The sequence below is a fragment of the Pterocles gutturalis genome, unplaced genomic scaffold (genome assembly GCF_000699245.1).
Source record: "Pterocles gutturalis isolate BGI_N339 unplaced genomic scaffold, ASM69924v1 scaffold33598, whole genome shotgun sequence".
Lineage (NCBI taxonomy): Eukaryota > Metazoa > Chordata > Aves > Pterocliformes > Pteroclidae > Pterocles > Pterocles gutturalis.
The window spans coordinates 56,712-80,178 of NW_010119151.1; the positions used below are offsets into that span (position 1 = coordinate 56,712).

Genomic DNA, 23,467 nt, shown 5'->3' on the forward strand with positions numbered 1-23,467 from the left:
CCCAGCCTGTTTGCGTGATTCAAGGTTAATCTGTGCAGTCATTCAACTAAAAGAAAACATGTTTAATCCAATCATAGTCATTTGGATTTGTAAGAATTCACAGAGGTGTAAAGCCACGTAATCAGAAAGCAGAAACATGAAACACAGTTTACCAGCACAAGTTTGATTAGCAAATGAGGCCTGGCCTGCTGGCTGCCCCACCACCCACTGCGTGAGTGACCTGTGGGCTGAGGGCTTTGTGGGTTTTGGCAACGTGATCACAGCTGGCAGAAAAAGAGAAACACAGGCGTAAAAATGACAAAGCAGAAAAGCACAAAAACAGTGACTCAGAACAGCTGTGTGAGGTGTTTTTATGACATCTCAGGTGAGGGCAGAGAGGAAGGGCTGTGCTTGCAGGACGGCAGCCCTGTCTTTCTGAGGGATGGGGCTGGGGAAGGAGCATGGACCTGAGGAGATAGGGGCAACCTCAGTGGAGTAGGGGGGAGACAGAGTCTGCTTTTCTGCTGAGGCAACATGGGACACAGGCCCTGGTTTGGATGCTTGGCTTCCTCTTGTCTCCTTACCTGGAAAATGAGTTGTTACAGCAACATCAGCATCTCCTGGGTCTCCACTGATTTACACGTGGGGTGCAGACCCCTAGCTGGGTCCTCTGAGTTACACGTTGGGGACATTTGTACTACTCATTGCAGCATGACTATTGACCTGAGCTCCTTTCCCTGAGCTCAGGCCAGGGCCAGCGTGACCTTTCCTCCTGTCCCCCACAGACATTGGGTGCTCAGACAGCTTAGAAGTCTGGGCTTGTGTTTAGGCACTTACAAAAACCTAACCTTACGGAAAAGACACTTGTGGAAAGCCCAGCCTTGTAACCCCATTACCCCTGTCCGTCTCGCAGCCTACCTGGGAAGTCTTCAGTTTCTGGCTCTGACATTTGTTGTCGTGTCCCCTGAAATTTTTGTTGTTCAGCTGAGTGCCAGGGGGGGCAGGAGGTTTTTACGAGGTGCCTCTTACCGTATCTGCAGGGAGGGGGAATGTCCCTAGAGTACAAGCGAAGTGTATAAAAAAGGGGAAGCTGCGCTCAATGGATCAGTCGCTTGCTCGTCTCGAGCGCACAGCTGAGATGGTGGTCGCTTGTCTGCTCTTCACCAGCATCTGGGCTGTTGCATCAGGTAACTCTCTTGTCCGTCTGTCTGTCTGTCTGTATTGTTATTGTAATGGCATTAGGGACCTTGGTGGCCCTGCCAGTCTGCTGCTGCACAGCTTGGTGCTGCAGTGTCCCCCTTCTCTATCCCCTGGGGTGAGACCAACGGTGACAGGGTGCTTGCGGGGGTGCATGCCACTACACAGCTTGCTTGGGGCTTCAGACGTGTCACTGCTGGTTGCGCTGACAGCATCCTCTCATTAGTGTGCCACCAGTGCATTTATAAGCTGCAGACAGATGTATTTAAAATTTGTAAATCGTAAACCAGGCAAGCATCCAAACGCTCCCAATGACTCCTATGAGTGAAGTTTGATTTTTGTCTCCTGTTGTGGCTGAGATTTGAATCAGAGTACGGCACTGATTTGCTTTAGCCAGGACAGAACTATTTGTAGTGATGGATGTGGTGCTTGTAGGTATCTTCTCAGGCCATTGAAAGTGTGGGTGTGTTACATTTGTTTTTGTAAATAAAAATAATGTAGGAAAGCCTGGGTTTGCTTCAAAATAGCTTCCATAGTCATGATTTGTTTTCTGCCTTTAGCGCTACTGTTGCTTTGGAAAGCAAAATGACTGGTACAGTTTCTCAGCTGGCTTCCTGGTCTCCTGCGGAGATCTGCCTGGCTACAGCCACAGCCGCAGCCACAGAGGGGGCAGGATCTGAGCGAACTTTGTCAGGCAGGTTAGACAAGTGTACCACTGGGCACTGCAGACAGCATCACTCCTATTTAAAACCTGCAAAGATACTTCCTTTTCTTGTAAATTGAATTGTATGTTTTCAATGTTGCAACTGCCCCTGCTGATATCTCCCTTGCCATGTTGCTGTACACAATTAAACTTTTTAAAGTATTATCCTCAGAGCACTGTGGAGCTGAGCCATCAAACCTGGGGGGATCCATTTCTCTTGCCTGTCCCCTCAATGGTTTTTCCATGTGTCTGTGAATTGGAAGAGGAGAGTGGTTTTTTTCTTTTTACCTGAGGAGCTTTAATATTGTGGTGTTTATGCTATGAAAGTTTTCCATCTGTCGGCCTTCAGCGGGGTCTCAGCTACTTCCCAGATGCATGGCCTTGAGCCTGAGGTAGAACCACAGAGGCATTTTGTCTTTGGTCCTCCCTACCTTGCTTTTTCCTTCTGCTTTTCTGTTCTCTTGTCAGTCTCTGACAAGTGTGGATGCACGACCTATAGTGACACACATAAGAACTTTTAGCAGCTTTACTGATTTGCTTCTCTCTGCACTGCAGCAGGGCTCTGAGAGCAGTAATGCACCAGCGGCTGTTTGGTCATGAGCACAGCTGAGCATTTAGGGAACCTGTCCATGGATGCCCATGGGATAATGGTCTTAGCAGACAGAAATCAGTTGCTCCCAATGCTGGAGCTGCCTTTCTCAGTAGTGCAATGCAGTGACATGCTTTGTGTGAGAGGTGTCAGGTCCAGCAAAACTCTCAGGGCACATCTTTCTCAGGGCAGCTGCTCTGCTCAGGAGTGAGGGTGAGGTGCTGGGGGGCTTCTGCTGGGGTTGGGTTGCAGAAGGGTGGTGAGAAATGCTGAGTGCGGCACCTGCTTCTCCCCAGGCTCCGTGCAGGTGATGCACAGAAAGGTCCAGTCAGTCCAGGCAGGAGAAAACGTTACCTTTTCATGCCGGTTGGTCACGAAAGAAGATGTGCTACAGGTGACCTGGCAGAAGGAGACGGACGGAGCTGAAGACAACATAGCAACTTACAGCACAATGAATGGCAAAAAGATAGCAAAGGGCTACGTTGGCCATGTGAGCTTTGCCCACAGTGAGTTACAAGCCTCAGCCATCTCCCTTCGTGCAGTCACTCTCCAAGATGAAGGATGCTACAAGTGCATCTTCAACACTTTCCCCTCTGGGGCTGTCACCGGCAGGATGTGTCTCAAGGTTTACGGTAAGGCATCATAATCACATACAGACTGTCATCTGAGGACCAAGTCATTTTCCCTGGGAAAAACCTCCCCTGTCCACTGGTCATTGCTAAATTGCTGCGGGAAAGGTGGTTCAGCTTCCTTCCTGGCTATCCCTCCCTCTCTGCTTTTACCTCTGATGGGAAACCAGTGTTCAACTGTTCTTTAATTTTCTTCCCCTTTAAGTCATCAGCAGGGACATCCAAAATCTGATGTGTAACCCATGACTTCCTCCAAGTTTCCCTGTCCGTGGGCTGTACTGACAGTTGGCTTGCCACAGCCATGAACCCTGTGCTCCTCTGCTTCCTTTCACTGCGCTCCTGCCCCCCAAGCCTGGAAATTAGGCACTTTTTTTCTTACTTTGCCTTCAGTCCTAAAAAAATTCAAAGTATTCAAGAGGCAGAGGTGCATATGCATGACCAGAGTACCTGCGAGCTCATTTTAAGCTATAGTGAAAATTACAGTAGTTAGGGTGGGCTCAAGGAAGGGATGAAAAAAAAAAAAAAAAAAAGAGGCAAATACAGTGCTTCAAGAAGAGTTAAACCAAATCATGAATCAATGTGGCAATATTTGACACCTCTATATGAGACTGTCAACTAGCAAGTACAAGCTGAAATACGAATAGATGAACTCAAAAGGAACAAGAGTGAAAAGCTCTTTATCCTTTGATGGAGGGTCTTGGTTTTCTGCCAGTGAGAAAGTGGAGACACTAAACATGTCCTGAGGACACTCTGTTGGCTTCCAACTTTCTCGTTGTTGACTCTGTTTCACGGAGGTTGGCCGGAGATCACGTCCCATGTGGAAAATGTCAGTGTCTGGGACCTGCTGCTGGTGGTATGACCCCTGCAGAGTGCTTTGTTTATCCCTAGTACCTTCTGCTGACAAAGACACGGATACATGCCCATACACATACCCACGTGCCAGGAGTCCTCTGTGTGGAAAAAAAGATGACTTAAGCAATAGTGGAAAGGGGGGTGGAGGGGAAATCCAAGGGGGAAACCAAGTCAGGAACAGAAGTTCTTTTTCCTCTCTCTTGGGAAAGCTCCTAGAGCAGAAAAGAGAAATTAGGAGAAATTCACGCAATATTTCAGATATGAAGACAAAGGAGTTCCTAAAAACACACCCAGCCCTGAGTCATTCAGAGGGTAAACACTGTTTTGTACATTACAGGAAAATATGGAAGTGCCTCGCAGAGGGATCCCTTTCTCATTTATCATGTAAATCTAACCACAGAGTTAGATTTGTTTTGTTGTTTTGGTTTATTTTATTTAAGAGGGGGAAATATTTCCCTAAATCACCATCCTTGTGGCTATGATTCATCCTTTAGCAAAGCATTACTTTTAAAAAAAATGTTTTTCTGCTGCTACACACACTCCTGCAGGCATCTCTTCCTGCATCTCAGATGAACATACATCAACAGAGAAGAGCTTCACTTCTCTTGCTGGCAGGTGTGAGCCCACTGCTCCTGCTGCACCAGGTGGGCTTGTGGGCCACTGCCGGGGGCTGGCTCAGGGGGTGTCACGGTGGCATCCCTGAAATGTGCTTTGTGGAACATGCCCCAGAGGGTCACCATAAATAAACTAAGTACTTGTCACTGTGACAGAAGAATTTTGGTTCACATATGGCATACTTCATTCTAATTTATGCAGTGCCACTTAAAAGCCACAGTCTTACTCCCTAATTCCCCAACTCATAATGATGGGAACAACTTGGCTGAACAAGGCCAGAGGACTCCCCACACTGGAGCGTGAAGCCAGCAGTAATCTCCCTAGGCTCACGGATTCAGGGCAAGGTGAGCAAGCCAGAGTTGCTAGCTGAAAATGAAATGCTGCCATGCCTTCGCTCTCAAGAGGGAACTGCCAGGGAGTTCACAAGCTGGTAATTGCCCGATTACAAGAGGCTTCGCAAGAGGGGCTGTTCCAGGAGGGGCACCGTCGCTGTGTGACAAGGGGAAGTGAAACCACATAAGAACTGGATACAACACTGAGAAAAGAAACAGGTATGACTGGAGGAATCTCAGACCTTCCTGTCAGAAAACAGAAAATGCAAGAAGAAGGAGAAATTTCCTACCCTGTAGTAAAACCCATTTTGGAACAGAATAGTTTCAAGTGTTCTTGGCAAATCTCTTGTGAACAGCCATCTCCCTTTCCCCCTCCATTTTGCTTTGGAAATGTTTTGCTGACCTTTGTCGCCAAAGAGGATGAGAATGAAACACAGGAAGGGGATCACGTGAGCAGGTACAGAGAGAGGGGGATGTGCCACACGAGAATGGGCAAGACCTGCTGGCTCATGAAGTTTCCCAGGCATTTACTGGGCTGTCTGCAGAGACCTTCTGCCTTCATTGTAGGTGTCACCATTTGCCTGCAAGTCCTGAGCACAGTGGAGAAATGCCACTGCTATTTCTTAGGCAGGGAAACAGAGGCACAGTATTGCTGGTGAACAACCATATGGTTGAAAAGCCTTTCTGTTATCATGAGGCAGACTGTAATTCCTAAAAATTTTTATCAGTCTCTCAGAGACCACTGTCAAGCCTTTAGACATAATAAGCTTATCAGGACCTGACAGCCGCTCTTTAATTACAGAAGGTCATTACAGATAATCAAAGTTGATGTACTTCACTAGAAAGTCCCTTTTTCAAATACTTTGGAACACTGCCAGAGCTCAAATCTGGGAACATTTGCATTACTGTTTTGCAAGAGCTACTAAGGCAAGTACTTGTGCACAACGTCTCTTGCAGGTAGGTACTTTTTCATTGGAAACAAATCATTTGATGAAAGACAGAATAAGCAGTTAATTTAAGTGTATGCATCAAACATCAACAGTGGGCAAATAGCATAGCAAGACTACTGTAAAAGCAAGCACTTAAAGGTTGTAATTATTACATACACTTGCTGAGGGGAAGCTCAACCCTACAGGACTTTTTTTCACATGATAATAATTTCTTGGGTTCCAATGTGAGAAGAGAGAGGACTTCTTAGTCAGAAGAAGAGCAGATGTGGAGTGCATGTGTTTCTGACAAGACACTGCACAATTTTTCTCATCCCTTCTGGAAACATAAGTGACATCTTTCTTTTACTGCTGTTGGATGTTGCAAACTAATATTTGCAGTTAATGCTGTAGGTGGATATGTTATTTTTATGCATCCTGTGAGTGAAAGAAGAAGTTCAGAGGTCATTTATTAATCAAAACATAAACTGTTTGTATCACTTGTCTTTTCATACATGGGAGATTTTGAGAAGTTCCAGTTGAAATCCCCCCACACACTTTTCCTGTTGCTCTCAGAGCAACACTAGCGGGTTTCGTCAACTCTGCCTGTGGGATTTGAGTTTCTGTCTATGGGTGATGCAAAAATGAAAAATACCCTCTCTTTTTTTCTAGGCAGGCATCACCACAGTAAATAAATGACGTCTATACAATGTCTTGCTTCCACCCTCTGGCACTTAGGGCTTGGAGGATCCAGACAACTTCATGAGGTGCATCTGGTATTGTACCAGGAGGATATAGGTACCATTGTGCATCTGGCACAAGCCTTTTTAACCTTTAACAGGATCATTTGGTGTCTTCCACACTCCATTCATATGCAAATCTTTGTTTACCTCCCAAAAGGAAAAAGAATATTTTTTTCTAAGAAGAATAAAGAGATTAGGATTGCTAAATGGTAGTGATATATTTACTAGTGTTGGGACAAAAATTAATTTCAGCATAAATATTGTGCTGACCATTGTTATTTTTGCTGTGTGCATAGTAATATACACATAGAGTGCTACTAAATCTAGTAATAATTTTTAATACTTTTTAAATCAAAGAACATTCATGTTAACTCAGACTTGAATGAAACTAGAATTGCCACTGCATTTAAATGGTTAAAAAAAGTAATATTCTCAGAAACAGGCAGCTATAAGTAGAGTGTGGTTTGGACCCCTAAGCCATCGGCCCATGCACTGACGTAGAAGGCAGGCTGGTGAGCTGCTATAATAGAAACCTGTGGATTGCACCCTGAAACCGAGCTAAATGCCTTTACAAATCTTGGCCTGAGCAAACTAAGCTAATTAGACTGGCTTCGAGCAGCTCTTGGACTAGATGACCTCCAGAGGCCTTTCTGACCTAAATTATGGTACGATTTTGTGGTTGAGGAATAAACAGGTGATTTTCCACAGGAGTTAGATATGTCCTTATATGTTCAGATCTCCCCTGGAGTTCTACCCAGGTTGGAAACAGGTTCCTGCACTCTTCCCCTTTCTTTATTCCTTGAAAATACAGTTCACATAAACAGGAATCAACAAGCAGTCTTCCTGTGAGTGAATCAGATGAGTGATGCCTGTAGTTCATCCTTGCTGACGAAGACTAAATGTGACAGTATCCACAAATCTTCTAGGGTGAGAAGGAATTCAGTAGAAATTATCTTTAATGAAGGTTTTGAGGGATACCACAGTGCCCCCAAAAGCTGACACTAGAGGGAAGAAAGTTGTACAAGCACAAAACCTCCACAGGTGAAATCCTGTGGTATAACCACATACAAATTCACTATTACTGTCTTGCATAAATAGATGCATTGAGTCCTTTGGTCCACAACCCTGCACATATCAAACAGCAATTAAGCTAACCCTGCAGATACATGTAAAGGAAAATAATTTAGACTCGTTGAAGCAGTTCAGCCCTTCCAGAGAGAGGAAGACGTGGTTTCATGGCTTCACTACCTGTTGCTCTTTATTCATCCATAACCACCACTTCTCAGTTGGGATGCTGCAGTGCTGCCATTAATAACAGAATTGAAATACCAATGCTTCTGCCCTCTTGTCCTTTGTTTTTGCCAAGCACTTCATTTCAGGCTGCTGCCTGATCACTTTCATGTTTACTTGTCACTGCCAGGGCTTTGAGGAGGGGGAAGCAAGATTAGATATCAAGGTTGTCCTCCAAGACAGTAGTAAATACAGAGGCTCTCTGCTCAAATGTGAGCAGAAAGTAACAGATTTTGTCACTTTGTGTTTTACAGTCATCTCAGACCCCAAAGTGGAAGCTAAGCTTATATCCAGTCCAGACAAAGCTGAGGGCTCTGAGAAAGTGGTGGAGATGAGCTGCTCAGCAACAGGGAAACCAGCTCCAAAAATCACCTGGCATCTTCCGAGCATCCTCCAGCAGAAACCAAAGGAGTACCACATCAAGCTCGGCAACGAGACTGTGATTGTCATCAGCAATTTCACCCACTCCCACTCCAAAATCCTCAAGGAGTATCCCATCACCTGTGTGATCCAACACCCCTCTCTAAACATGACCCTGGTCCTGCCCATGGACACTGTGGTGCAGGGTAAGTATGCAACACTGCTCCTGTCCTGGAGTGTGGAGGAGACAGCAAAACACCTCCTGGGGTAGATCAGGAAACTCCTCCAAGGGTCAGGGGGCAAGTGGGGAAGGCCCTTGGAAGAGTAGCCAAGGCTGGACTGAGGATGGATGGAGGAGGTGCCAAGGAGCATCCAAACACCCTTGGGGATGGCATACAATACCTTACTGTTTGTTGGGTGCGCTGCATGCCATGATGTGCCTCATCCTCCCTGTCTCTGCTGAGGACTTGCAGGGTTTCCCTGTTGTGTAGCCTGATCCACCAAGAGGACGAGCGGCTTTGGGTAGCTCAGAAGGGCTGGGTGCCACGCAGCCAACCGTGGCATCAGACCCCAAACACAGGTCTGCTGGTGGTGCTGCTTGAGTTTGTGCTGGCATGTGCTCCCAGTGCCCCTAGCCACCCCATCTCAGCCCAGGGATTGGCCAAGGAATATCTGAAATGGGTTAGGGTTGTTTTATTTTCTTCATGCACAAACTGAGTACCTGCTGCTTTCCCCACAGGTTCAGACATCAGCGTGATGCCAGCCGTTGCCATTGCAGTGGGGGTACTGGTCCCCCTAACTTCCCTCCTCCTTCTTGCCTGCCTCCTCCATCGCTGCCTAAGACACCTACATGACCCAGAAAGAAACCCAGCCTGGCGATGCTGGGTAGGTCCACGTTTTACCAGGCTGCTGCGGTGCTCACTCTGCCCGGCCACCGTGGAGCTGACTGCATGCTGCCCAGCCTGGGCTGCACCCAGGGCAGGCAGGGAGGATGAAGGGATCAGTGTCCAGCCAGACAGCCGAGTACCAGCACGCTCAGAAGGGGAAACCTGAAGGTGCTTAGCCAGGCCCATAGGCACCCGGCAGTGATGACAGCTAGAAAACTTTCACTTTCTCAATGACATGCTGTGGGGAAAGTGTTGCTCTGTTACTATATTTATGCACAAAATAGTTGTGTAAGCAGTGGCCGTACCCTTGCACCATCCTTCTGCATCTCCTAAAATAACCTCTCTCCGGCACGGCCAGCGCAGCTCATGGAGGAAGCAGCTTTGAGGACACGTCTCAAACAAAATGGGGTCTTGAGAGGAAAAAAGTGCCTCTGCGCCCAGGGCGCCACACTGCGGCAGGGGCCGATGTGCTGCTGGTTGTCCACCAAGGTTGTCCTGGCACGGGGGATGAAGGAGGCAAGCTGAAGGTGGAGGTAAACTGCATGAGGTGGCATTGTTTCAGAAAATTGCAGCCTGGTTTCATACTAAAGGCACCTCAGACTCCTCATGGGATATGCCCAGAGAATGCACCTTACTGATGGGTGTTTTGGAGACAAAAAGCAGTGAGAGGAAAACTTATATATGTCTTGTTCTACAGGTGCCATGCCTCTAGGTCCAAGCTGGAGCCTGCTGGGGGGGGTCACAAGGGGAAAACTTTAGTCTTCCCTCACACAGAGAGATTCAAGAACCCATTTGGTAATGCATGTAGACTGGGTCTTTACCACTGCACTTAAAATATCCATATATTTTGAAGAAGGAAAAAAAAACCAACAAGTTTTCTTCTGTTAGGTCCTTCCTGTGTGTACCAAGGCCATGAAGTGCAGGCAGTATGGAGCTGCAGGCAGGGGGGCTCCCACGGTGCCCCCCAGCCCTGGTACGCCACTGAACACCTGAGCAGCTGCCCATCCTACGCGTGCAAGAGAGAAACTTCTTACAACGGCACCTTGGGATTCCAAGCAAACCTGCTGCGACCTCACTCCAAGGGAAATACAAAAAAGGACAGTTTATAATACATATTTATTTATTTTGTTACACTATAATATTGTGTTTTATAGAAAAAAAGCTGTGAAGTATTTATTTGAGACCCAAGACTGCCTGTGGTGATCTTGCATAATGAAACTCATGTTTTGTTTTTTCTGGGGTTTTGATAGTCGTGTTTATTCCTTTCTGATATTTTAACATAGCAAGCTCAATACTGGGTGGGGAACGGTCTGAAATAAGGCAGGATTTTGTAGGGGTGCTGGCCCAGGAGGTGTTGGTAGTGGGCCAAAGGAGACCCCTGCTAGAAGCCAGGGTGCAGAACATCCTTGGAGCAGCCTAGTACGTTGTTGTGAGCTTCAGCTGTTGAACCTGTTCCCCAAAGGGCATGAGAGATCAGGCCAGGACTGCATCCAGCCTGAACTTGCAGCCCAGGTGCCAGGAGCAACAGGCTTCAAAAGCCAGGAGTCATTAGGGATAAGGAAGTTGCCAACTCTCACTTCTACCAGCCTTTCCTAGAAAGTAATGCAAAAGCCAAGGGCATACGGAGGTTTCCTTCCCCCCTCTTCTTTTTCTGTGGTTTCCCCAGCCCCCTTCTTAATTTTGCTAATGCACCACAGCTGCCTTGAGTTTCCAGGTGTCCCACCTGCCTGCAGGAGGCAGTAGGGAAATAAAAGGGCAGTTGGAGATACAGCAGGCTTTCTAGGGGATTTTGTGTAACATCATGGTGTGGTGGCAGGTGAGTGCAGTGGGAAGCAGGAGGTTGGTAGGAGTGAGGAGGCAGATGCTGCCCAGAGGCAGATGTACACCAGCACAGGGCAACAAGTGCTACCTATTGTTAAAATTAATTGTTTATAACTTGCTGATCAGATCTGAGCAGCTTTCCTGTAGTTCTCTGAATCTTATCCTATGATCCATGAAATCTTTCCACGTAGATCCAGGCAAGAAGAAATGAGTACACCTGGCTGTGGTGGTCTTGTGGGCAGCATGAAGACAGCTAGTGCAGTCTGTTTCTTTTTCTTCTGTCTTCCTAAAGCAAACACATGTCACCTAGTTTTTCCTCACCCATCTATTTCAAGTGTGCATCCCAGATGAATCAGGCTCACTTGCAGTCAAAAAGCCAAATAACCTAAAATTAAAGTGAGTGGGTGAACAGAGAATTAATAAACCTAGTCCTTGTTGTAAAATGCTGTTTTAGACCCCCTAATGCTTAGTAATAGTGCAGCTGGTGAGCGTGGGGAAAGGGGAACTGGCTGCAACCGTCACAATCAGGGATTTTTCTCCTGAGCCCCGTAATTGTCAAAGGAGGAAGCCACATTTTGTCCAAGTTTTCCTTTCATTGCCACTTAATTTCCTCTTCCTCTGTGTGGGGAAGGGGCCAGGGGAGAAGCAGATTTTTCCCTCGGGTGGGTTGTTCATGGGGAACAGGATGTGAGGGAGTGGGCAGAGCACAGCCTCTGCCACGCCTCTGAACAGGCTGTGCAGTCTCAGCCCTCGCAGCTCACCAGGGTCTGCACTTGTGCTTCAGGGGTTTTTGGAGACTTTTTTTTTTCCATTTTAAATGAAGGTTTCCACTAATTTTTAAACTAATGGGTCTTTTTTTTAAAAAAAAAAAAAAAGAGAAATGAGTTTTTTTGCAGAAACGGGGAGTCTAGACACGAATAATAAAAATGATTTTCAGAGGGAAGAGAGAAAAGCACAAAGTTGTCAAGAAACCTTTATAAACCCAGGAGGATTGCAGAGATTAGCTATTATTATTTTCTACAAGCTGATCACCTGGAGTGGGGGAAAGCAGGGTTTGGAGTCATGAAACTCTCTGTTTATGTGCTGGATTGTAGTTGCTTTTACTGTTTATCTGAAGGTTGAATTGTGGAAAGCTGTTGTAGGTTTCTGCTTACAAGCACAATATGACTAGAGACTGAGTGAAAGAGGAGGACGTGGTAGCTTACAAGCAAAACTCTCTACAATAAAGGAAGAGGTCATCGATCTATTTGTCTTTCATAGTATCAGAATGAGAACAGCAAATGACATTCAAAGGCAAAACACTTAAAACCAATACCTGTATTTGCCTTCATGCCATACAAAGCCGGCTACTAAAATGCAGTGTCATAAAATGCTATATGCTAGTGCTGTGGAGTTTGGCTTCATGTAGCGATGGAATGAACGTAAGCATACAGACTATATACCATTAAGTGGCTGTTAGCTGGAAAAAGTGAGTACGAAATAAATACAAGCCACCTTTCAGGGAACAAACAAGCACGTGACTGAGGGGATCAGAAGTTTTTACTGTAGATGAGTAACATCCTAACTGCTGTTCTGAGGTTTCTTTGTGATTATCTTGTGCTTGTCTGTCCAGCTATCTCTGTTAACAATTTGGTAGTAATTCTTTGGAGGTTATATTTCAGATGAGTTTATACAGATACTTAGTAATTATTTCAATAAATAGTATCTAGGCTATGAAATGTTGCAAATTTTTCATAGGCCTTGAGAAGTAAAAATAAAACTGCTAAGAAATTAAAGTGGAATGGACTGCTCTATTTTGCTGCTCCAGTATGAGTGATATGAAGCAGGTTAGCTTTGTAAGTAAATGGAAGCAGAGCACATTTTTGAAGTTTACTCTACAGGAATGTTTGGAGCGAATATTGCCACCCCCCCCCAAAAAAAAAAAAAAAACCAAAAACCAAAAAACAAACCAACAACAAAAAAACAAACAACAACCCAACACCCCAAAGCAAAAACAAGTGCAAAAGGTGTAGGTTTTTGCCTGTCCTGTGGCTGGGCAGTTGTTGATCTGACCCAACCCTGACTTCAGCCACCTCCTGTCACTGCAACTTGTCCAGCCCAGGACAGCACTGGTGTTGACGCAGGGCATCATTTTTCCTAACAGATGGAAAGAGGGCAAATGGGAATGCTACCTTCCTGCTTGCCACTTATTTGGGTAAAACTAGCTTTGGGTAACCTGCCTCTCTCTGCAAGGCAAATGGGATTATTTATTCTGCACCTCTTGGCTTTGGGATCCTTTGATCTTGACATTAGCCAGCTCAGGTTAAGGTTTTAACTCATGTAGAACCTTAAGACAGTGCCCTTTTAAACTGTGTATTTTATATTTTTAGATATTGGTGTATATAATAAAGGGTCCTCATGCTCCATAAAATGTCCAGGTTCCTGTTTTGGTATGACAGGTTTTTTTATAGATGTACCATGTTGGTATTTTTCTCTGCCTGGGTACTGGGTTCCCAGTTCTAAGAGAGCAGTTAGGTGGAAAGGAATCGCCCCAGCAGCTCTGGCTGAATATGTGACTTGGAAACGTAGTTGAAATGATGCCCTTAGATGTTTTACAAGTCACTGGCTGAAACAGGAAGAATATTATTTTTCTGAAAACACTGCTGGCAGAGTGGCAGAGGCATGGGACTAAATCCACACAGTGAAAAGGAACTTTGTTTTGGTGATAGAAGATTGGAAGCATCATTCATCATTTCTCTGTTGCAAGACCCTGGGGGAATGATTCATCTACTAAATACCACACCAGTAAATCTTCTTATGAACTTAGACACGGAAGAAAATTTAACCTATTGTTTTTTGTTCAGTTTTCAGCACTGAGACCCTGCAAATCAGATGAAATCAGAGAATTGCACTAATTGCATGAAATATTCTCTTTCATAAATGAGACTATGAAACCAGGCAGATAAAAATCAAGCATATTTTTGTTTTCACTCTTAGTATACCAGAAATTACTCATATTTTGGAAGCCACACAAAGGGTCTTCTCATATCTCCGCTGCTTTCATCTTTGCTCATATAAAGCTGTGTGTGAAAGGAGCACTGAACTCTTGTCCAAGTTGCTTGTGGATAGACTCTACTGTGGTCTGCTCAGCTTTGAAAAAAGCCACCTGAAATTTCTGGGAAGCCTGAGGGAATCCTCAGTCTAAGACCCATGCACAAACAGAGTTTTGACTTCCCTAACTTGTCAGAAGCTGCATTCCTTAGCCACCTTAAGGAAAAGGAAAGAAAGGGCAGCTTGTCTAGTGAAAGCACTTGAAATTGTACGTGAGACTAAGATGCAATGAAAAGCTTGCAGGAAAAAACAAACCTACACTTTTAGACTAAAAATTAGAGGTTTTTTTCAATTAGAATATCTTATATTATTCTTCAAATAAGTTACAGAATGTCCAATATCTCTTCATAAACACCCAGGGTTACATTTTAGGCTTAAAGAAACCAATTTGCCTTGAGCCTTCTTTGTCTACAGGAATGTAGCTATTTTTGTGTGTGAGATTGTGGTGGTTTTTTAGCTGCCCATCAGCTGAGTAAACAGAAATATCTTTGTTTGCTACAGGTTTTCCTCTAAATACCAGAACCTATAAACAAAGAGGTGCAAAGAAGGAATCTCCTGGTATAGTTTTCTGAAGATTTTTGTGTATGTACTTCAGAACAGTTTAGTTTTGAGGGTATTAAATGTAGGCTGTCTCCTAAAAAGGATCTATTAGTAGAAGCAAGGTGTCAGTTCTCTACTCAATGCTTAAATATTTATCTATGCATATAACTTCAACATTTCTTTCTGAAAATTGTTATTGTAAAGATTTCTGACCACGTCAAAACAATCAGAAAGCATTCTGAGTCTAGTTCAGGCTGCATGGGGAAACCAAGACCTCACTGCATCACCAGCAGAAAGTGCTGAGAACCCTGCAGGCTCTCTGGGGTGGAAAACTTCTGACTTGGATGCAAAAGAAGGGGCCCCAAATCCTGGGTAATAACATCCCAGCCTGAAGTGGGGTGATGCACCAGGCTCTGGAGTGGGCTCTGGCCCAGCCCCAGGAAATCTCTCAGGCTGGCATTTTGTTAGAAAACAAGTGCTTAGGGCTTGGTTGCTTCCAGGAGAAACACTTTAGCTTTGCAATGAGAATGTTGTCTGGGATCTATACCGTTCTGTGGCCTCTCACTTCTTCAGGGCATTAACAGACTGATTGGCTTGAGAAGCTTGGCCAGTTTGACAACCAAGCCACAAAGAATATCTGTCAACAGCTTGGGAAAAGGAATTTGAGGAGTGCTTGGAAAGTATACCAGTTAAGTGCATGAGCAAGTGTCTTGTTTTGTGAAGTCTGCAGAGCCAATTAGTGATGGACTGTCCCTTTTTGCCCCTCAGTTGCTGCTGGCTGGCATGTAATGGGAAACTGGCAATGGGGAAGGAGGGGGCTGAGCACTGCTGGGAGCTGATGCTGCAGGAGAGAGGTAGCACTGGGTATTGCACTCTGTGCTCCCTGGTCGGTTTCTGATCAAAAGTATAAAATCCCCATAACTTCCTAACTGAAGTAAACACGCTGCCAACAGGAAATGAGGGCGGTGAACCCTTTTGGTGATAACCTGCTCTCACTGTCTGCACGGTGTTTGCTGGGCTGATGGCTGCCCCTCTGGGCTCTGGAGCTGGCATGTCTGGGCTTGCATCCAGGAACCGACCAACTTTTCCTTTTCTCCTCACCCTTACATCTACAGGCTGTGACCAGCAGCAGGGTGCTTCTTGGTCTCCAGCAGAACTGAGAACAAGAAACATGAACTAACAGAAGGTGGGGAGGGGAAATACAGTGCTATAAAACTGCTGATGAGCTGTCTTTCTCTTCACAAGTAATTCTCCTCTTTAGCATCAGCAGAAATTGCAAAAACTAAAGCCTGAAAAAGAGAGTGGCCCCAAGAAAGCTGTCTTTTCAATGTAATCCTAGGGCAGTTCTGCAAACTTTAATTTTTGTTTTCTTCAGAAAATAAGAATTAATTAATTAAGGTCAGACTCCCCAGTACTTACAGTCCAAGCACACTGCTTTATCTGAAAAGTTGAAAGATTGAGGTCTGGCTTTGACAGTCCTCCAGGATAGTTCTTTTAAACAAACAACTGCATCTTCCAGGACCTTTGATAAATGCCTGAAAAGAGAAAACCAGCCAGTTTCTTTTTGTGTGCAGAGTTCAGGAACTACATTAAAAAAAGTAAAAGTCAGGGAGGATGGATGTGGGAAACAATGTAAGAAGTTGAACAGATTCTGTTTCAATAATTTTTCTTGTTACCAGGACCTTTTAGAGGTGCAAGTGCCATTTTCATCTGTTGTTATTTTGCATGTGAGCAGGTGGGGGTGGGGTGTGTTTTGCCCCACAGCACGCAGTTAGCCAGTAAGGATCCTTGCCCAGGTAAAAAAGCAATGAGATTCAGAGGGTAAAGGTGGTTGCTGTAATAAAAATACCCAAAGCCATTTTGCTGGCTAGATAACAAAGAGTTTCTAGAAGGGGACAAGTGGGCCCAATTTAAGATGATTACACCAACCTCCCCTATCCCATAGGAAGTGTCTATGTGCCATAAAGTTTACTGTGGAGCATCACTCAGCAGGCCCCTGGGGGCTTGCTCTGAGTCACAGAGAGGTGAGTCCCAAATGCTCCTGCCTGGCTGCTCCCCTGGGGTAAAACAGCCCCTTCTGCACTGAGCAGAAATCTGGGAAAGAGAAGACTGAGATAGCAGCCAGCATCAGAGAGATATGACAGAGCCAGGGAAGTGGAGAGAGACTGAAAATCCCCGAGGGACCCTGTGGAAAAGCTCCAACACAGTAGTGCACACTGGTTTCACTTCCCTGCTCTTTGCCTGCAGTGCAAGCTGGGGTTGTGAGGCCCAATGAGAGGCTGGACAGAACCCCTTCCCCTAACGTAGGGTGCCAGAAGGAATGTTCTGGAGTCCTTCTCGCCTTTTTTTATATTAATCTACAAGGTGCAGAGTGAGGGTAGCAGTATATAAGCCCATGGAAACCTGCAAGAAATCTAAAACTTCGTGTTGTCCCTCCTGATGAAGGGAAGAGTAAAATTCACAAATAGCAGAGATGGACACAGAATGTGTACAGTATTTGCTTCTCATGTTTTCCTGTAAGATAGCCTTCTCCTTTTCTTGCAGGAAAACCCAGAAAATTGTATAGAGTATGGAGGGTATTCTTCTGTAAAGACAATTAGAAATTTCACATGGTGCTTAATCTCACCACTGGATTACCATGTGGCCAGGAGCTGTGCTGTGTGGATTTACAGTGAAACCCTTGGGCACAAGACCTCCCTCCTGAGCCCAGGAGCACTGTCACACCCCTGTCTTTCCCCCTCTGGAGTTACATGAGATGCAAACACATTTGGGGTGGGGAGACTTCAGCCAAATCTGCCTTCTGCAGAGACTCCTTTCATCATCCAGTTTGTGGTTTTGGTTTCCTTGTGAATTGGGGCAAAGAGGTGGCATCTGCAGGTGTCTCCACGCTGCCGCCTTCATGGAGAATCATCTCCTGTTCTTGCCTGTGAGTCCTCTGTGCCAGGTCCAGGGGAGACAAGCGAAGTCCCCAAGGAGCCCCGGGTCAGTGCCCAGTGTGGTGCTCAGCAAGCTGCAGGGACGGTGATCTACAGGCAGTGCCTCCCTGCCCACCCACCCCTCCCTGCCAAAGAGTAAGGGAGCGGGGGCTGCCAGGGACTGTGGCCTCTCTTTTCTTCTCCCTTATCCAGCCACCACCTGCACTTACCAGGAAGATCCCACATTTACACCTTGCGAGGTGCAAGTCCTTCTGATTGCACCTGTAGCAGAGCTCAGCAGTATGGGGCTAACAAGGGGCAACACGAAGCTTTGCTGCTGGGGGAAAAAAAAAAGGGAGTACTGTTTATTTCCAGCTCTGGCAACCAGTGCAGTTGGTGGGGGACAAAGTCACACTGCTAACCCGCAGCCAGTTTGGTGCGATTAATGATTGACCAGGCTTCGGTGAGAGTTCCTGCCTGGCTGGCCACTCCCTGCCACCACAGCTCTGCTGATTGGCGTCCAAGGAGCACTCTAAAAAAAGGCGCAAAAACCTCCAACCGTCTGCCTGGACATGCCAGCTGCCCTCTGAGGGATGTGAGGAAAGAGGGCAAGCTTTCCTGGGCAATGCTCTGTCCCCTGATGCTTTTCCCCCTGCTTTGCTGGGCTGAACTGTGCCTGCTGCTGCTCTGCGGGGGCTGCCAACTGGAGGAGCCAGTGATGGGTGAGTGGAGTGTCCTTTCCCTGCACAGGGTTAACTCGGGAGCAACACCAGCTTTTCTTGGCAAGCAGAGAGACCCAGATGCCATCCTGACTGAAAAATACTAATTGATGACTGGAACAGTAGCTAGTAGTCTGAGGGTTGGTCAGCAGCAAAATCGAGAAGTGCGGGTCAGAAAGGGCACAAGGTGGTTTCTCTTTGCACTTAAACTGTACATTCAGCCTGCATATTCCCTCTTCTTTGTCAGTGTTGTGAACACCCTCTACCTAAGGGATGGCGCAGGTTTGCATTTTCAATGCACATGTCTGTGCAGTGCACACTTCTGTTGGGAGAAGCTGGGGCAGGGGAATATCCCTCTGCAGCAGTTTGCACTGCCTCCCAGCTGCAGGGTGCGCCGGCTGCTCTGCCTCCCCCACACCCCTGCAGGTGCTGGTAAGAGGGGAGAAGGGATGCTCTTAGGAGCAGGAGCTGCTTTTGCTGGGTAGCTGCTATGTGTCGGGTCTGTAGAGGAGATCTCTGAGCTCCTGGGGACAAAGGTGGGCTGAGATTAATGCACTGGGAAGAAGCAAGCAGATGGGCCTGGGGCTTGAGTTTGCTGGGCTTGCTAAGGAGCCTTCCCACCCTCTGTTCCCATGCCACCTTCCTCCTCACCATGGGAAATGTACAGCAAAGGCTAATGATGTGACAGCCACCCATGAGACCAAAATGCCTGAGGTCTCCCACTGTGCCACACAGTCTTGTGGTGGAGTTCCTTGCTCCAGCGCTCTGCAGGATGGGAACATTGTGACTAGATGCTGCAAGGCGCTATAGCCTTCCCCAACTGAATTGCTTTTCCTTGTGCTCTGATTTGGGGGTTTGCTTTTTTTCCTAGGTTTTGAGGAAGCTGTGAAATCTGACAGCATTATTGCAGCACCCCTTGGTGGAGAGGTGAATTTCTATTGTAACTTCTCACTCTCAATGGATGTTTTGCAAGTCACCTGGCAGAAGAGAAATGGGTCTTCCTTCCAGAACATAGCCACCTACAGCCCAAACCATGGGCTGAGGCTGATAGGGTCATTTGAGAAGAAGGCACGTTTCACTATAGCAACCCTGAAGGCCTCAGCTATCACACTCCAAAATCTCACATTTGAGGATGAGTCCCATTACAGATGCATTTTCAACGTGTTCCCTCATGGCTCTTACAGTAAAGACGTATGCCTCAACATCCAAAGTAAGTTTTCCACCAACATCTTCTCACTTTCTGGCACCCAGCACAGGTCTGATGTAGTCAGGAGGTGGGTAAGGTATTATCCCCTGCACCGCATGGAGACTTTCCATGCAGCAGCATCTCCTTGGTGGATAGTGTCCAGAACTGACACACCCTTCCTCAGAGGAGGTGAAGGTAAATAATAAGAGATGCTTTGGGATAAGAACTCCCACCCACAGAGGGGTGACCCATCCAGCTTTGACCACCACAAAGTGTAACAAGTACCTTCTTTTTTTGCTCTCAGCAATTTCTGAGCTAACAGTGGAATATGATTCCCATGTGCCCGCTGAAGGTCTCATCACTGCAGTTTGCTCAGCAACAGGAAAGCCTGCCCCCAAAATCACCTGGCTGGATGACAGAGACCTGGATGGGTCCCCTGAAATACAGCATGTCCAAAATGCAAATGGAACAGTAACAGTGGCAAACAGACTTACCTTCTCCAGCCACCTTCGTGCCTTGGCCTGCCTCCTTGACCACCCACAGGGAAGGAAAATGAAGGCAGTTTGCCTGGAAAAAGGAAGTGAAGGTAGGCTACGTTTGTATGGAGAAGTGCAGCATGTAGTAGGGAGCACTTAGGAAAGGATGTGCGGTTGTGGGAGTGCAGCTTGTGCTTATATAGGTCTCATTAGACACTATTCTGGGAGTTCAGACCTCATGCTAGGTGATTTCATTATTTCAAATCATTGAGAAGACTCCTTCCTGTGGTATTTTTGTGCTCTGTGTGGTAGGTGTGTGCACATATATATCTAATAAATATGTAGATCTGTGTGTACATATGTATATCTGTCCCAGTATGTTTATATTTCTGCGTGTGATCAGCTCTCCAGCAGTATCCACAGCTGGAGGGTACCAGCAGAGCAGGACCCTGGCTGTTGAATGCTGGGGAACAACATTTCAGGTGGAAGATCTTGCAGGAGAGTATGTCTCAGGAAGGATGGGAGACTTTCCTCATGATAAAACTTCTTCATACAGGAAGAGAAACACAAATAGATCAGGAGTAAAAATGCTGGGGTTTGGTTCCACCAATACCAAGGAATGTGAGCATTACCAGTGTTCATTTAAAAAAGTAATATCATTCCTCACCTACCACAGCATTATGCTGCTACCCTGTTCATTTCTCTTCTTCAAAGAATAAATAAGCACAAACTGATGAATGTTTCACTGTAGTCCCAACCTCTGCAAGACGACACGAGAAACATATTGACATCCCTTTATGCTCTCTGTGATCTTGTTGGTTTACTTTTGTAGGCGTTCAGAAGAGCATAATTGTTGTGGCAGTCTTAATAGCTGTGGTGTTCTTAACAATCTTGATATATTGCATCATGAGACTAATCAACAGACAAAGGAAAAAGTAAGAATAACTTTTATTTTCTTGCAAATTACATGGCTTGCTTGTGTTCACCTTGCAATCTGCCTTTCTGTTTCCTGTTGGATTTTTTATGTACCTGCCCTGGAAACTTATCCAGGTGGTAACTGCATCTTTAAAATAACAAGATTCAGTCTAAATGCCAGGAGGTTTCTAAGCATTTGACTAGTTAGTGTTTTGTTTTGGTTTGGATTTTTTTTTCAGACTGAAGAGATGTATTGCACCCAGAACACCTGCAAAGGAGAAAAGCTTACAGCAAGACCTAAGTGAGAAAGCCATGAGCCTGCACACGCTGAAAGACCAGCAGATTGTTTATCAAAATGAGGTAATGCAAGTGCCCGAGGCTTTCAATAATTATTCACATCCTTCAAAACACTTACCAGGAATGTGATAAAATGCTTCCATTGAGAGGTGAGGTCCACTCCTGCTGCCCTGTCTTTGCTGCATGGGACAGCCACTCTGGGCAGGTGACACCATACATGCCCCATCTAACCTGTAGCAATGCTGGAGAAGGCCTGAAGGGTGAAGGAGAAAAGTTAGTCAACAGCTAAGTGGAAAGGCATGGAAAGGTACTGGAAATGCCCAGGAGGGCAGATGGAATGTCCCTTTCAGACAAAGGCAAGGGAGCGCTGCAGAGCTCAGATGCTGTGACCAGCATCCTCACGCAGAAGTTTCCCCAGAAAAGTCTGCCCTGCTGGTCACACAGACATGAAGGTGCTCTGGAGTGCTGGTGGCATCCACAGACAAAACCAGTAAGCAACCACAGCAGGAAGTCACCCCCACTAGCCGCTTTCCTCTGACCTCCCAGGAGTTCCCTGTTTTCCTTGCAAGCTCTTTCTAGTCCTCTGCTGCGAATGGGAGCCCTCTTGTCTTCTCGTCAATTCTCTCTGCCAGGTAACATAGAGCTTTGTCATGGTTACCACACCACTGTGATGGGTCTTTTGCAGGAGCAGACAACAGGCTCCTTGCTTTGCACAAGGCTGCCACATCTGAAGAGAAACCCAAGAGAAAAAATAAATTTCAGGCACTGGTTTTCAGAGGAAGCAGAGAACCTGAACAGCAGCATCCACGGTGTGTTTGAGAGGGGACCCGTTGGGTTATGTGTCAAGGATCTCAGCTGCACACCCTTGAAGGAGGACAGAGACAGCAGCAGGTGAGGGGGTCCAAATAACGCCCCACCCTGCTGCGCCTCAGCCCAGCGCAAGAAGGAGAGACATCAGCCCTCTAAAGGCCCGCCTCTGCAAGCCCGGAGGAGCGCAGGGCCCCAAAAACAGGTGGGCAGCCCAAACTAAAGACTCAGAGGAAGGAGCACCTTGCCTAGGCCCCTCCCAGGGATGTCCCGGGAGATCCTCAGCCCCAGGGTCTGGGTGTGAAGCCCATCCAGATGAGTCATCAGTGGAGCATCTTTCAATCTGAGGGGGGGTCACTGCCTAAAGGGGTGTGGGCACATGATGGGATGCAAGCGAAGAGCATTTGGGGATTGCACAGGACCTATTATGGGATGCTTAGGGGAGGAACCAAAGGTGAGAAAGGAAGGAATCAAGGGTATTTGGGGGTTAAAAAGCCTGGGAAAATGGAGGGATAAAGGGACAAAAGAGTCTGGCCACACCTATGCAGGATAGTGGTCAGTACATTTGTCTGGCTGTGCCCAGTGCCTGGTCACCAGGGGCTGTCTTGTCTTCTCAATAAACTCCATTTCTAACCCTTTTCCTGGCTGAGGGACTCCCTAGCCGGTGTACGAGGGTGTATGGGGGCCTGGTGCCAGGAGCTGGGCCAGGACCACGGGCCAGCAGGCGTGTGTATGCCCAAGTGCCAGCGACTGGGGAGATCCAAGTGAGAGAAGCCAAGTGCCAGCCACCAGCATGGCCCAGGGTCAGAGCCCCTGTGTCCCTGGAGTGGGCGCGGGTGAGCATATGAACACCAGCAAGGATCAAGCCAGACAAGCCGGTGAGTAGGTGACATGTCCCAGGACACCCTTTGACATTTTACAAGTAATCGGGCGGGAGGATCTGTGCTGCTGATGCAGCAAGGCCTAGGGAACTTCACCAAGATTGGTATTACAAATAGAGTTATGTTTTTAAGGGTTCGAGCTGTAAAGCTTCCCCTCCAGCTCCCAGTATCATTACACGAGGTATGTTAAAAATGTCCCTCCCGTGTATCTGCAAAAGCCTTTCTACCAGCTTGTGTCACGGTGCAGCCTCAGAGCAGAGCGTTTCTTTCATAATGGCAGAGTACCCTCTAGTGGGAGAGATCACGAATGAAACTGAAAAACCCCTCCGGTGAGTCTTCCATTAAAATAGTAACTCATGAGTGCTGTTTTTTTCTCTTTGGACTTTCAAATAATCTTTTTGTATCCAGCAACCCTATCCCAGATATCAAGAAATGGCAACTGCTGTATCCAAAGACATCCAGGAACAAGTTGACAAAATTACTTTATGAGGGTTGTCCTGCAGCAGACACTGACCATGGTCACTGGAAGAGAAGGTACTGAAAGGGACTGATGTAAGGAACCGGGCGTTTGGTTTCACTCCTGCCTTGCTCTCCTAGAGAAAGGGTTCTTGTAAAGGACCAGGGAAGGAAATGTGTAAATGTTGCCATGTCTGTTCTCCAAGCTGCCAGGCTGGCCTGGGATGGATAAAAGAAGGTGTGATAGAGGAGAAGCAGGAAT

At 46.5% G+C, this 23,467-nt stretch overlaps 2 protein-coding genes across 2 annotated transcripts; both read left to right on the plus strand.

Annotated features, from left to right (window-relative positions):
* The first annotated feature begins 1,117 nt into the window (after positions 1 to 1,117).
* On the plus strand, positions 1,118 to 9,814 carry LOC104463954 (OX-2 membrane glycoprotein-like). Its single transcript, XM_010076484.1, has 5 exons — positions 1,118 to 1,166; positions 2,765 to 3,100; positions 8,110 to 8,421; positions 8,955 to 9,100; positions 9,800 to 9,814. Exons 1-5 carry the CDS (start codon positions 1,118 to 1,120, stop codon positions 9,812 to 9,814), a joined length of 858 nt encoding a protein of 285 aa, XP_010074786.1.
* An 8,372-nt stretch (positions 9,815 to 18,186) lies between these two features.
* On the plus strand, positions 18,187 to 22,746 carry LOC104463955 (OX-2 membrane glycoprotein-like; the record flags this gene model as incomplete). Its single annotated transcript, XM_010076485.1, has 6 exons — positions 18,187 to 18,190; positions 19,059 to 19,397; positions 19,678 to 19,959; positions 20,682 to 20,784; positions 21,004 to 21,124; positions 22,530 to 22,746. Coding segments are annotated over exons 1-6 (1,066 nt in total), but the record flags the coding sequence as incomplete, so codon positions are not given.
* Positions 22,747 to 23,467: the final 721 nt, after the last annotated feature.

What these genes read in the sequence shown, in the direction of transcription:
- LOC104463954 (XM_010076484.1), top strand. Translation starts at nt 1,118, where the DNA reads ATGGTGGTCGCTTGTCTGCTCTTCACCAGCATCTGGGCTGTTGCATCA. An exon ending in CATCTGGGCTGTTGCATCAG is followed by an intron (nt 1,167 to 2,764) that starts GTAACTCTCTTG and finishes GCTTCTCCCCAG; the next exon opens with GCTCCGTGCAGGTGATGCAC. An exon ending in CATGGACACTGTGGTGCAGG is followed by an intron (nt 8,422 to 8,954) that starts GTAAGTATGCAA and finishes CTTTCCCCACAG; the next exon opens with GTTCAGACATCAGCGTGATG.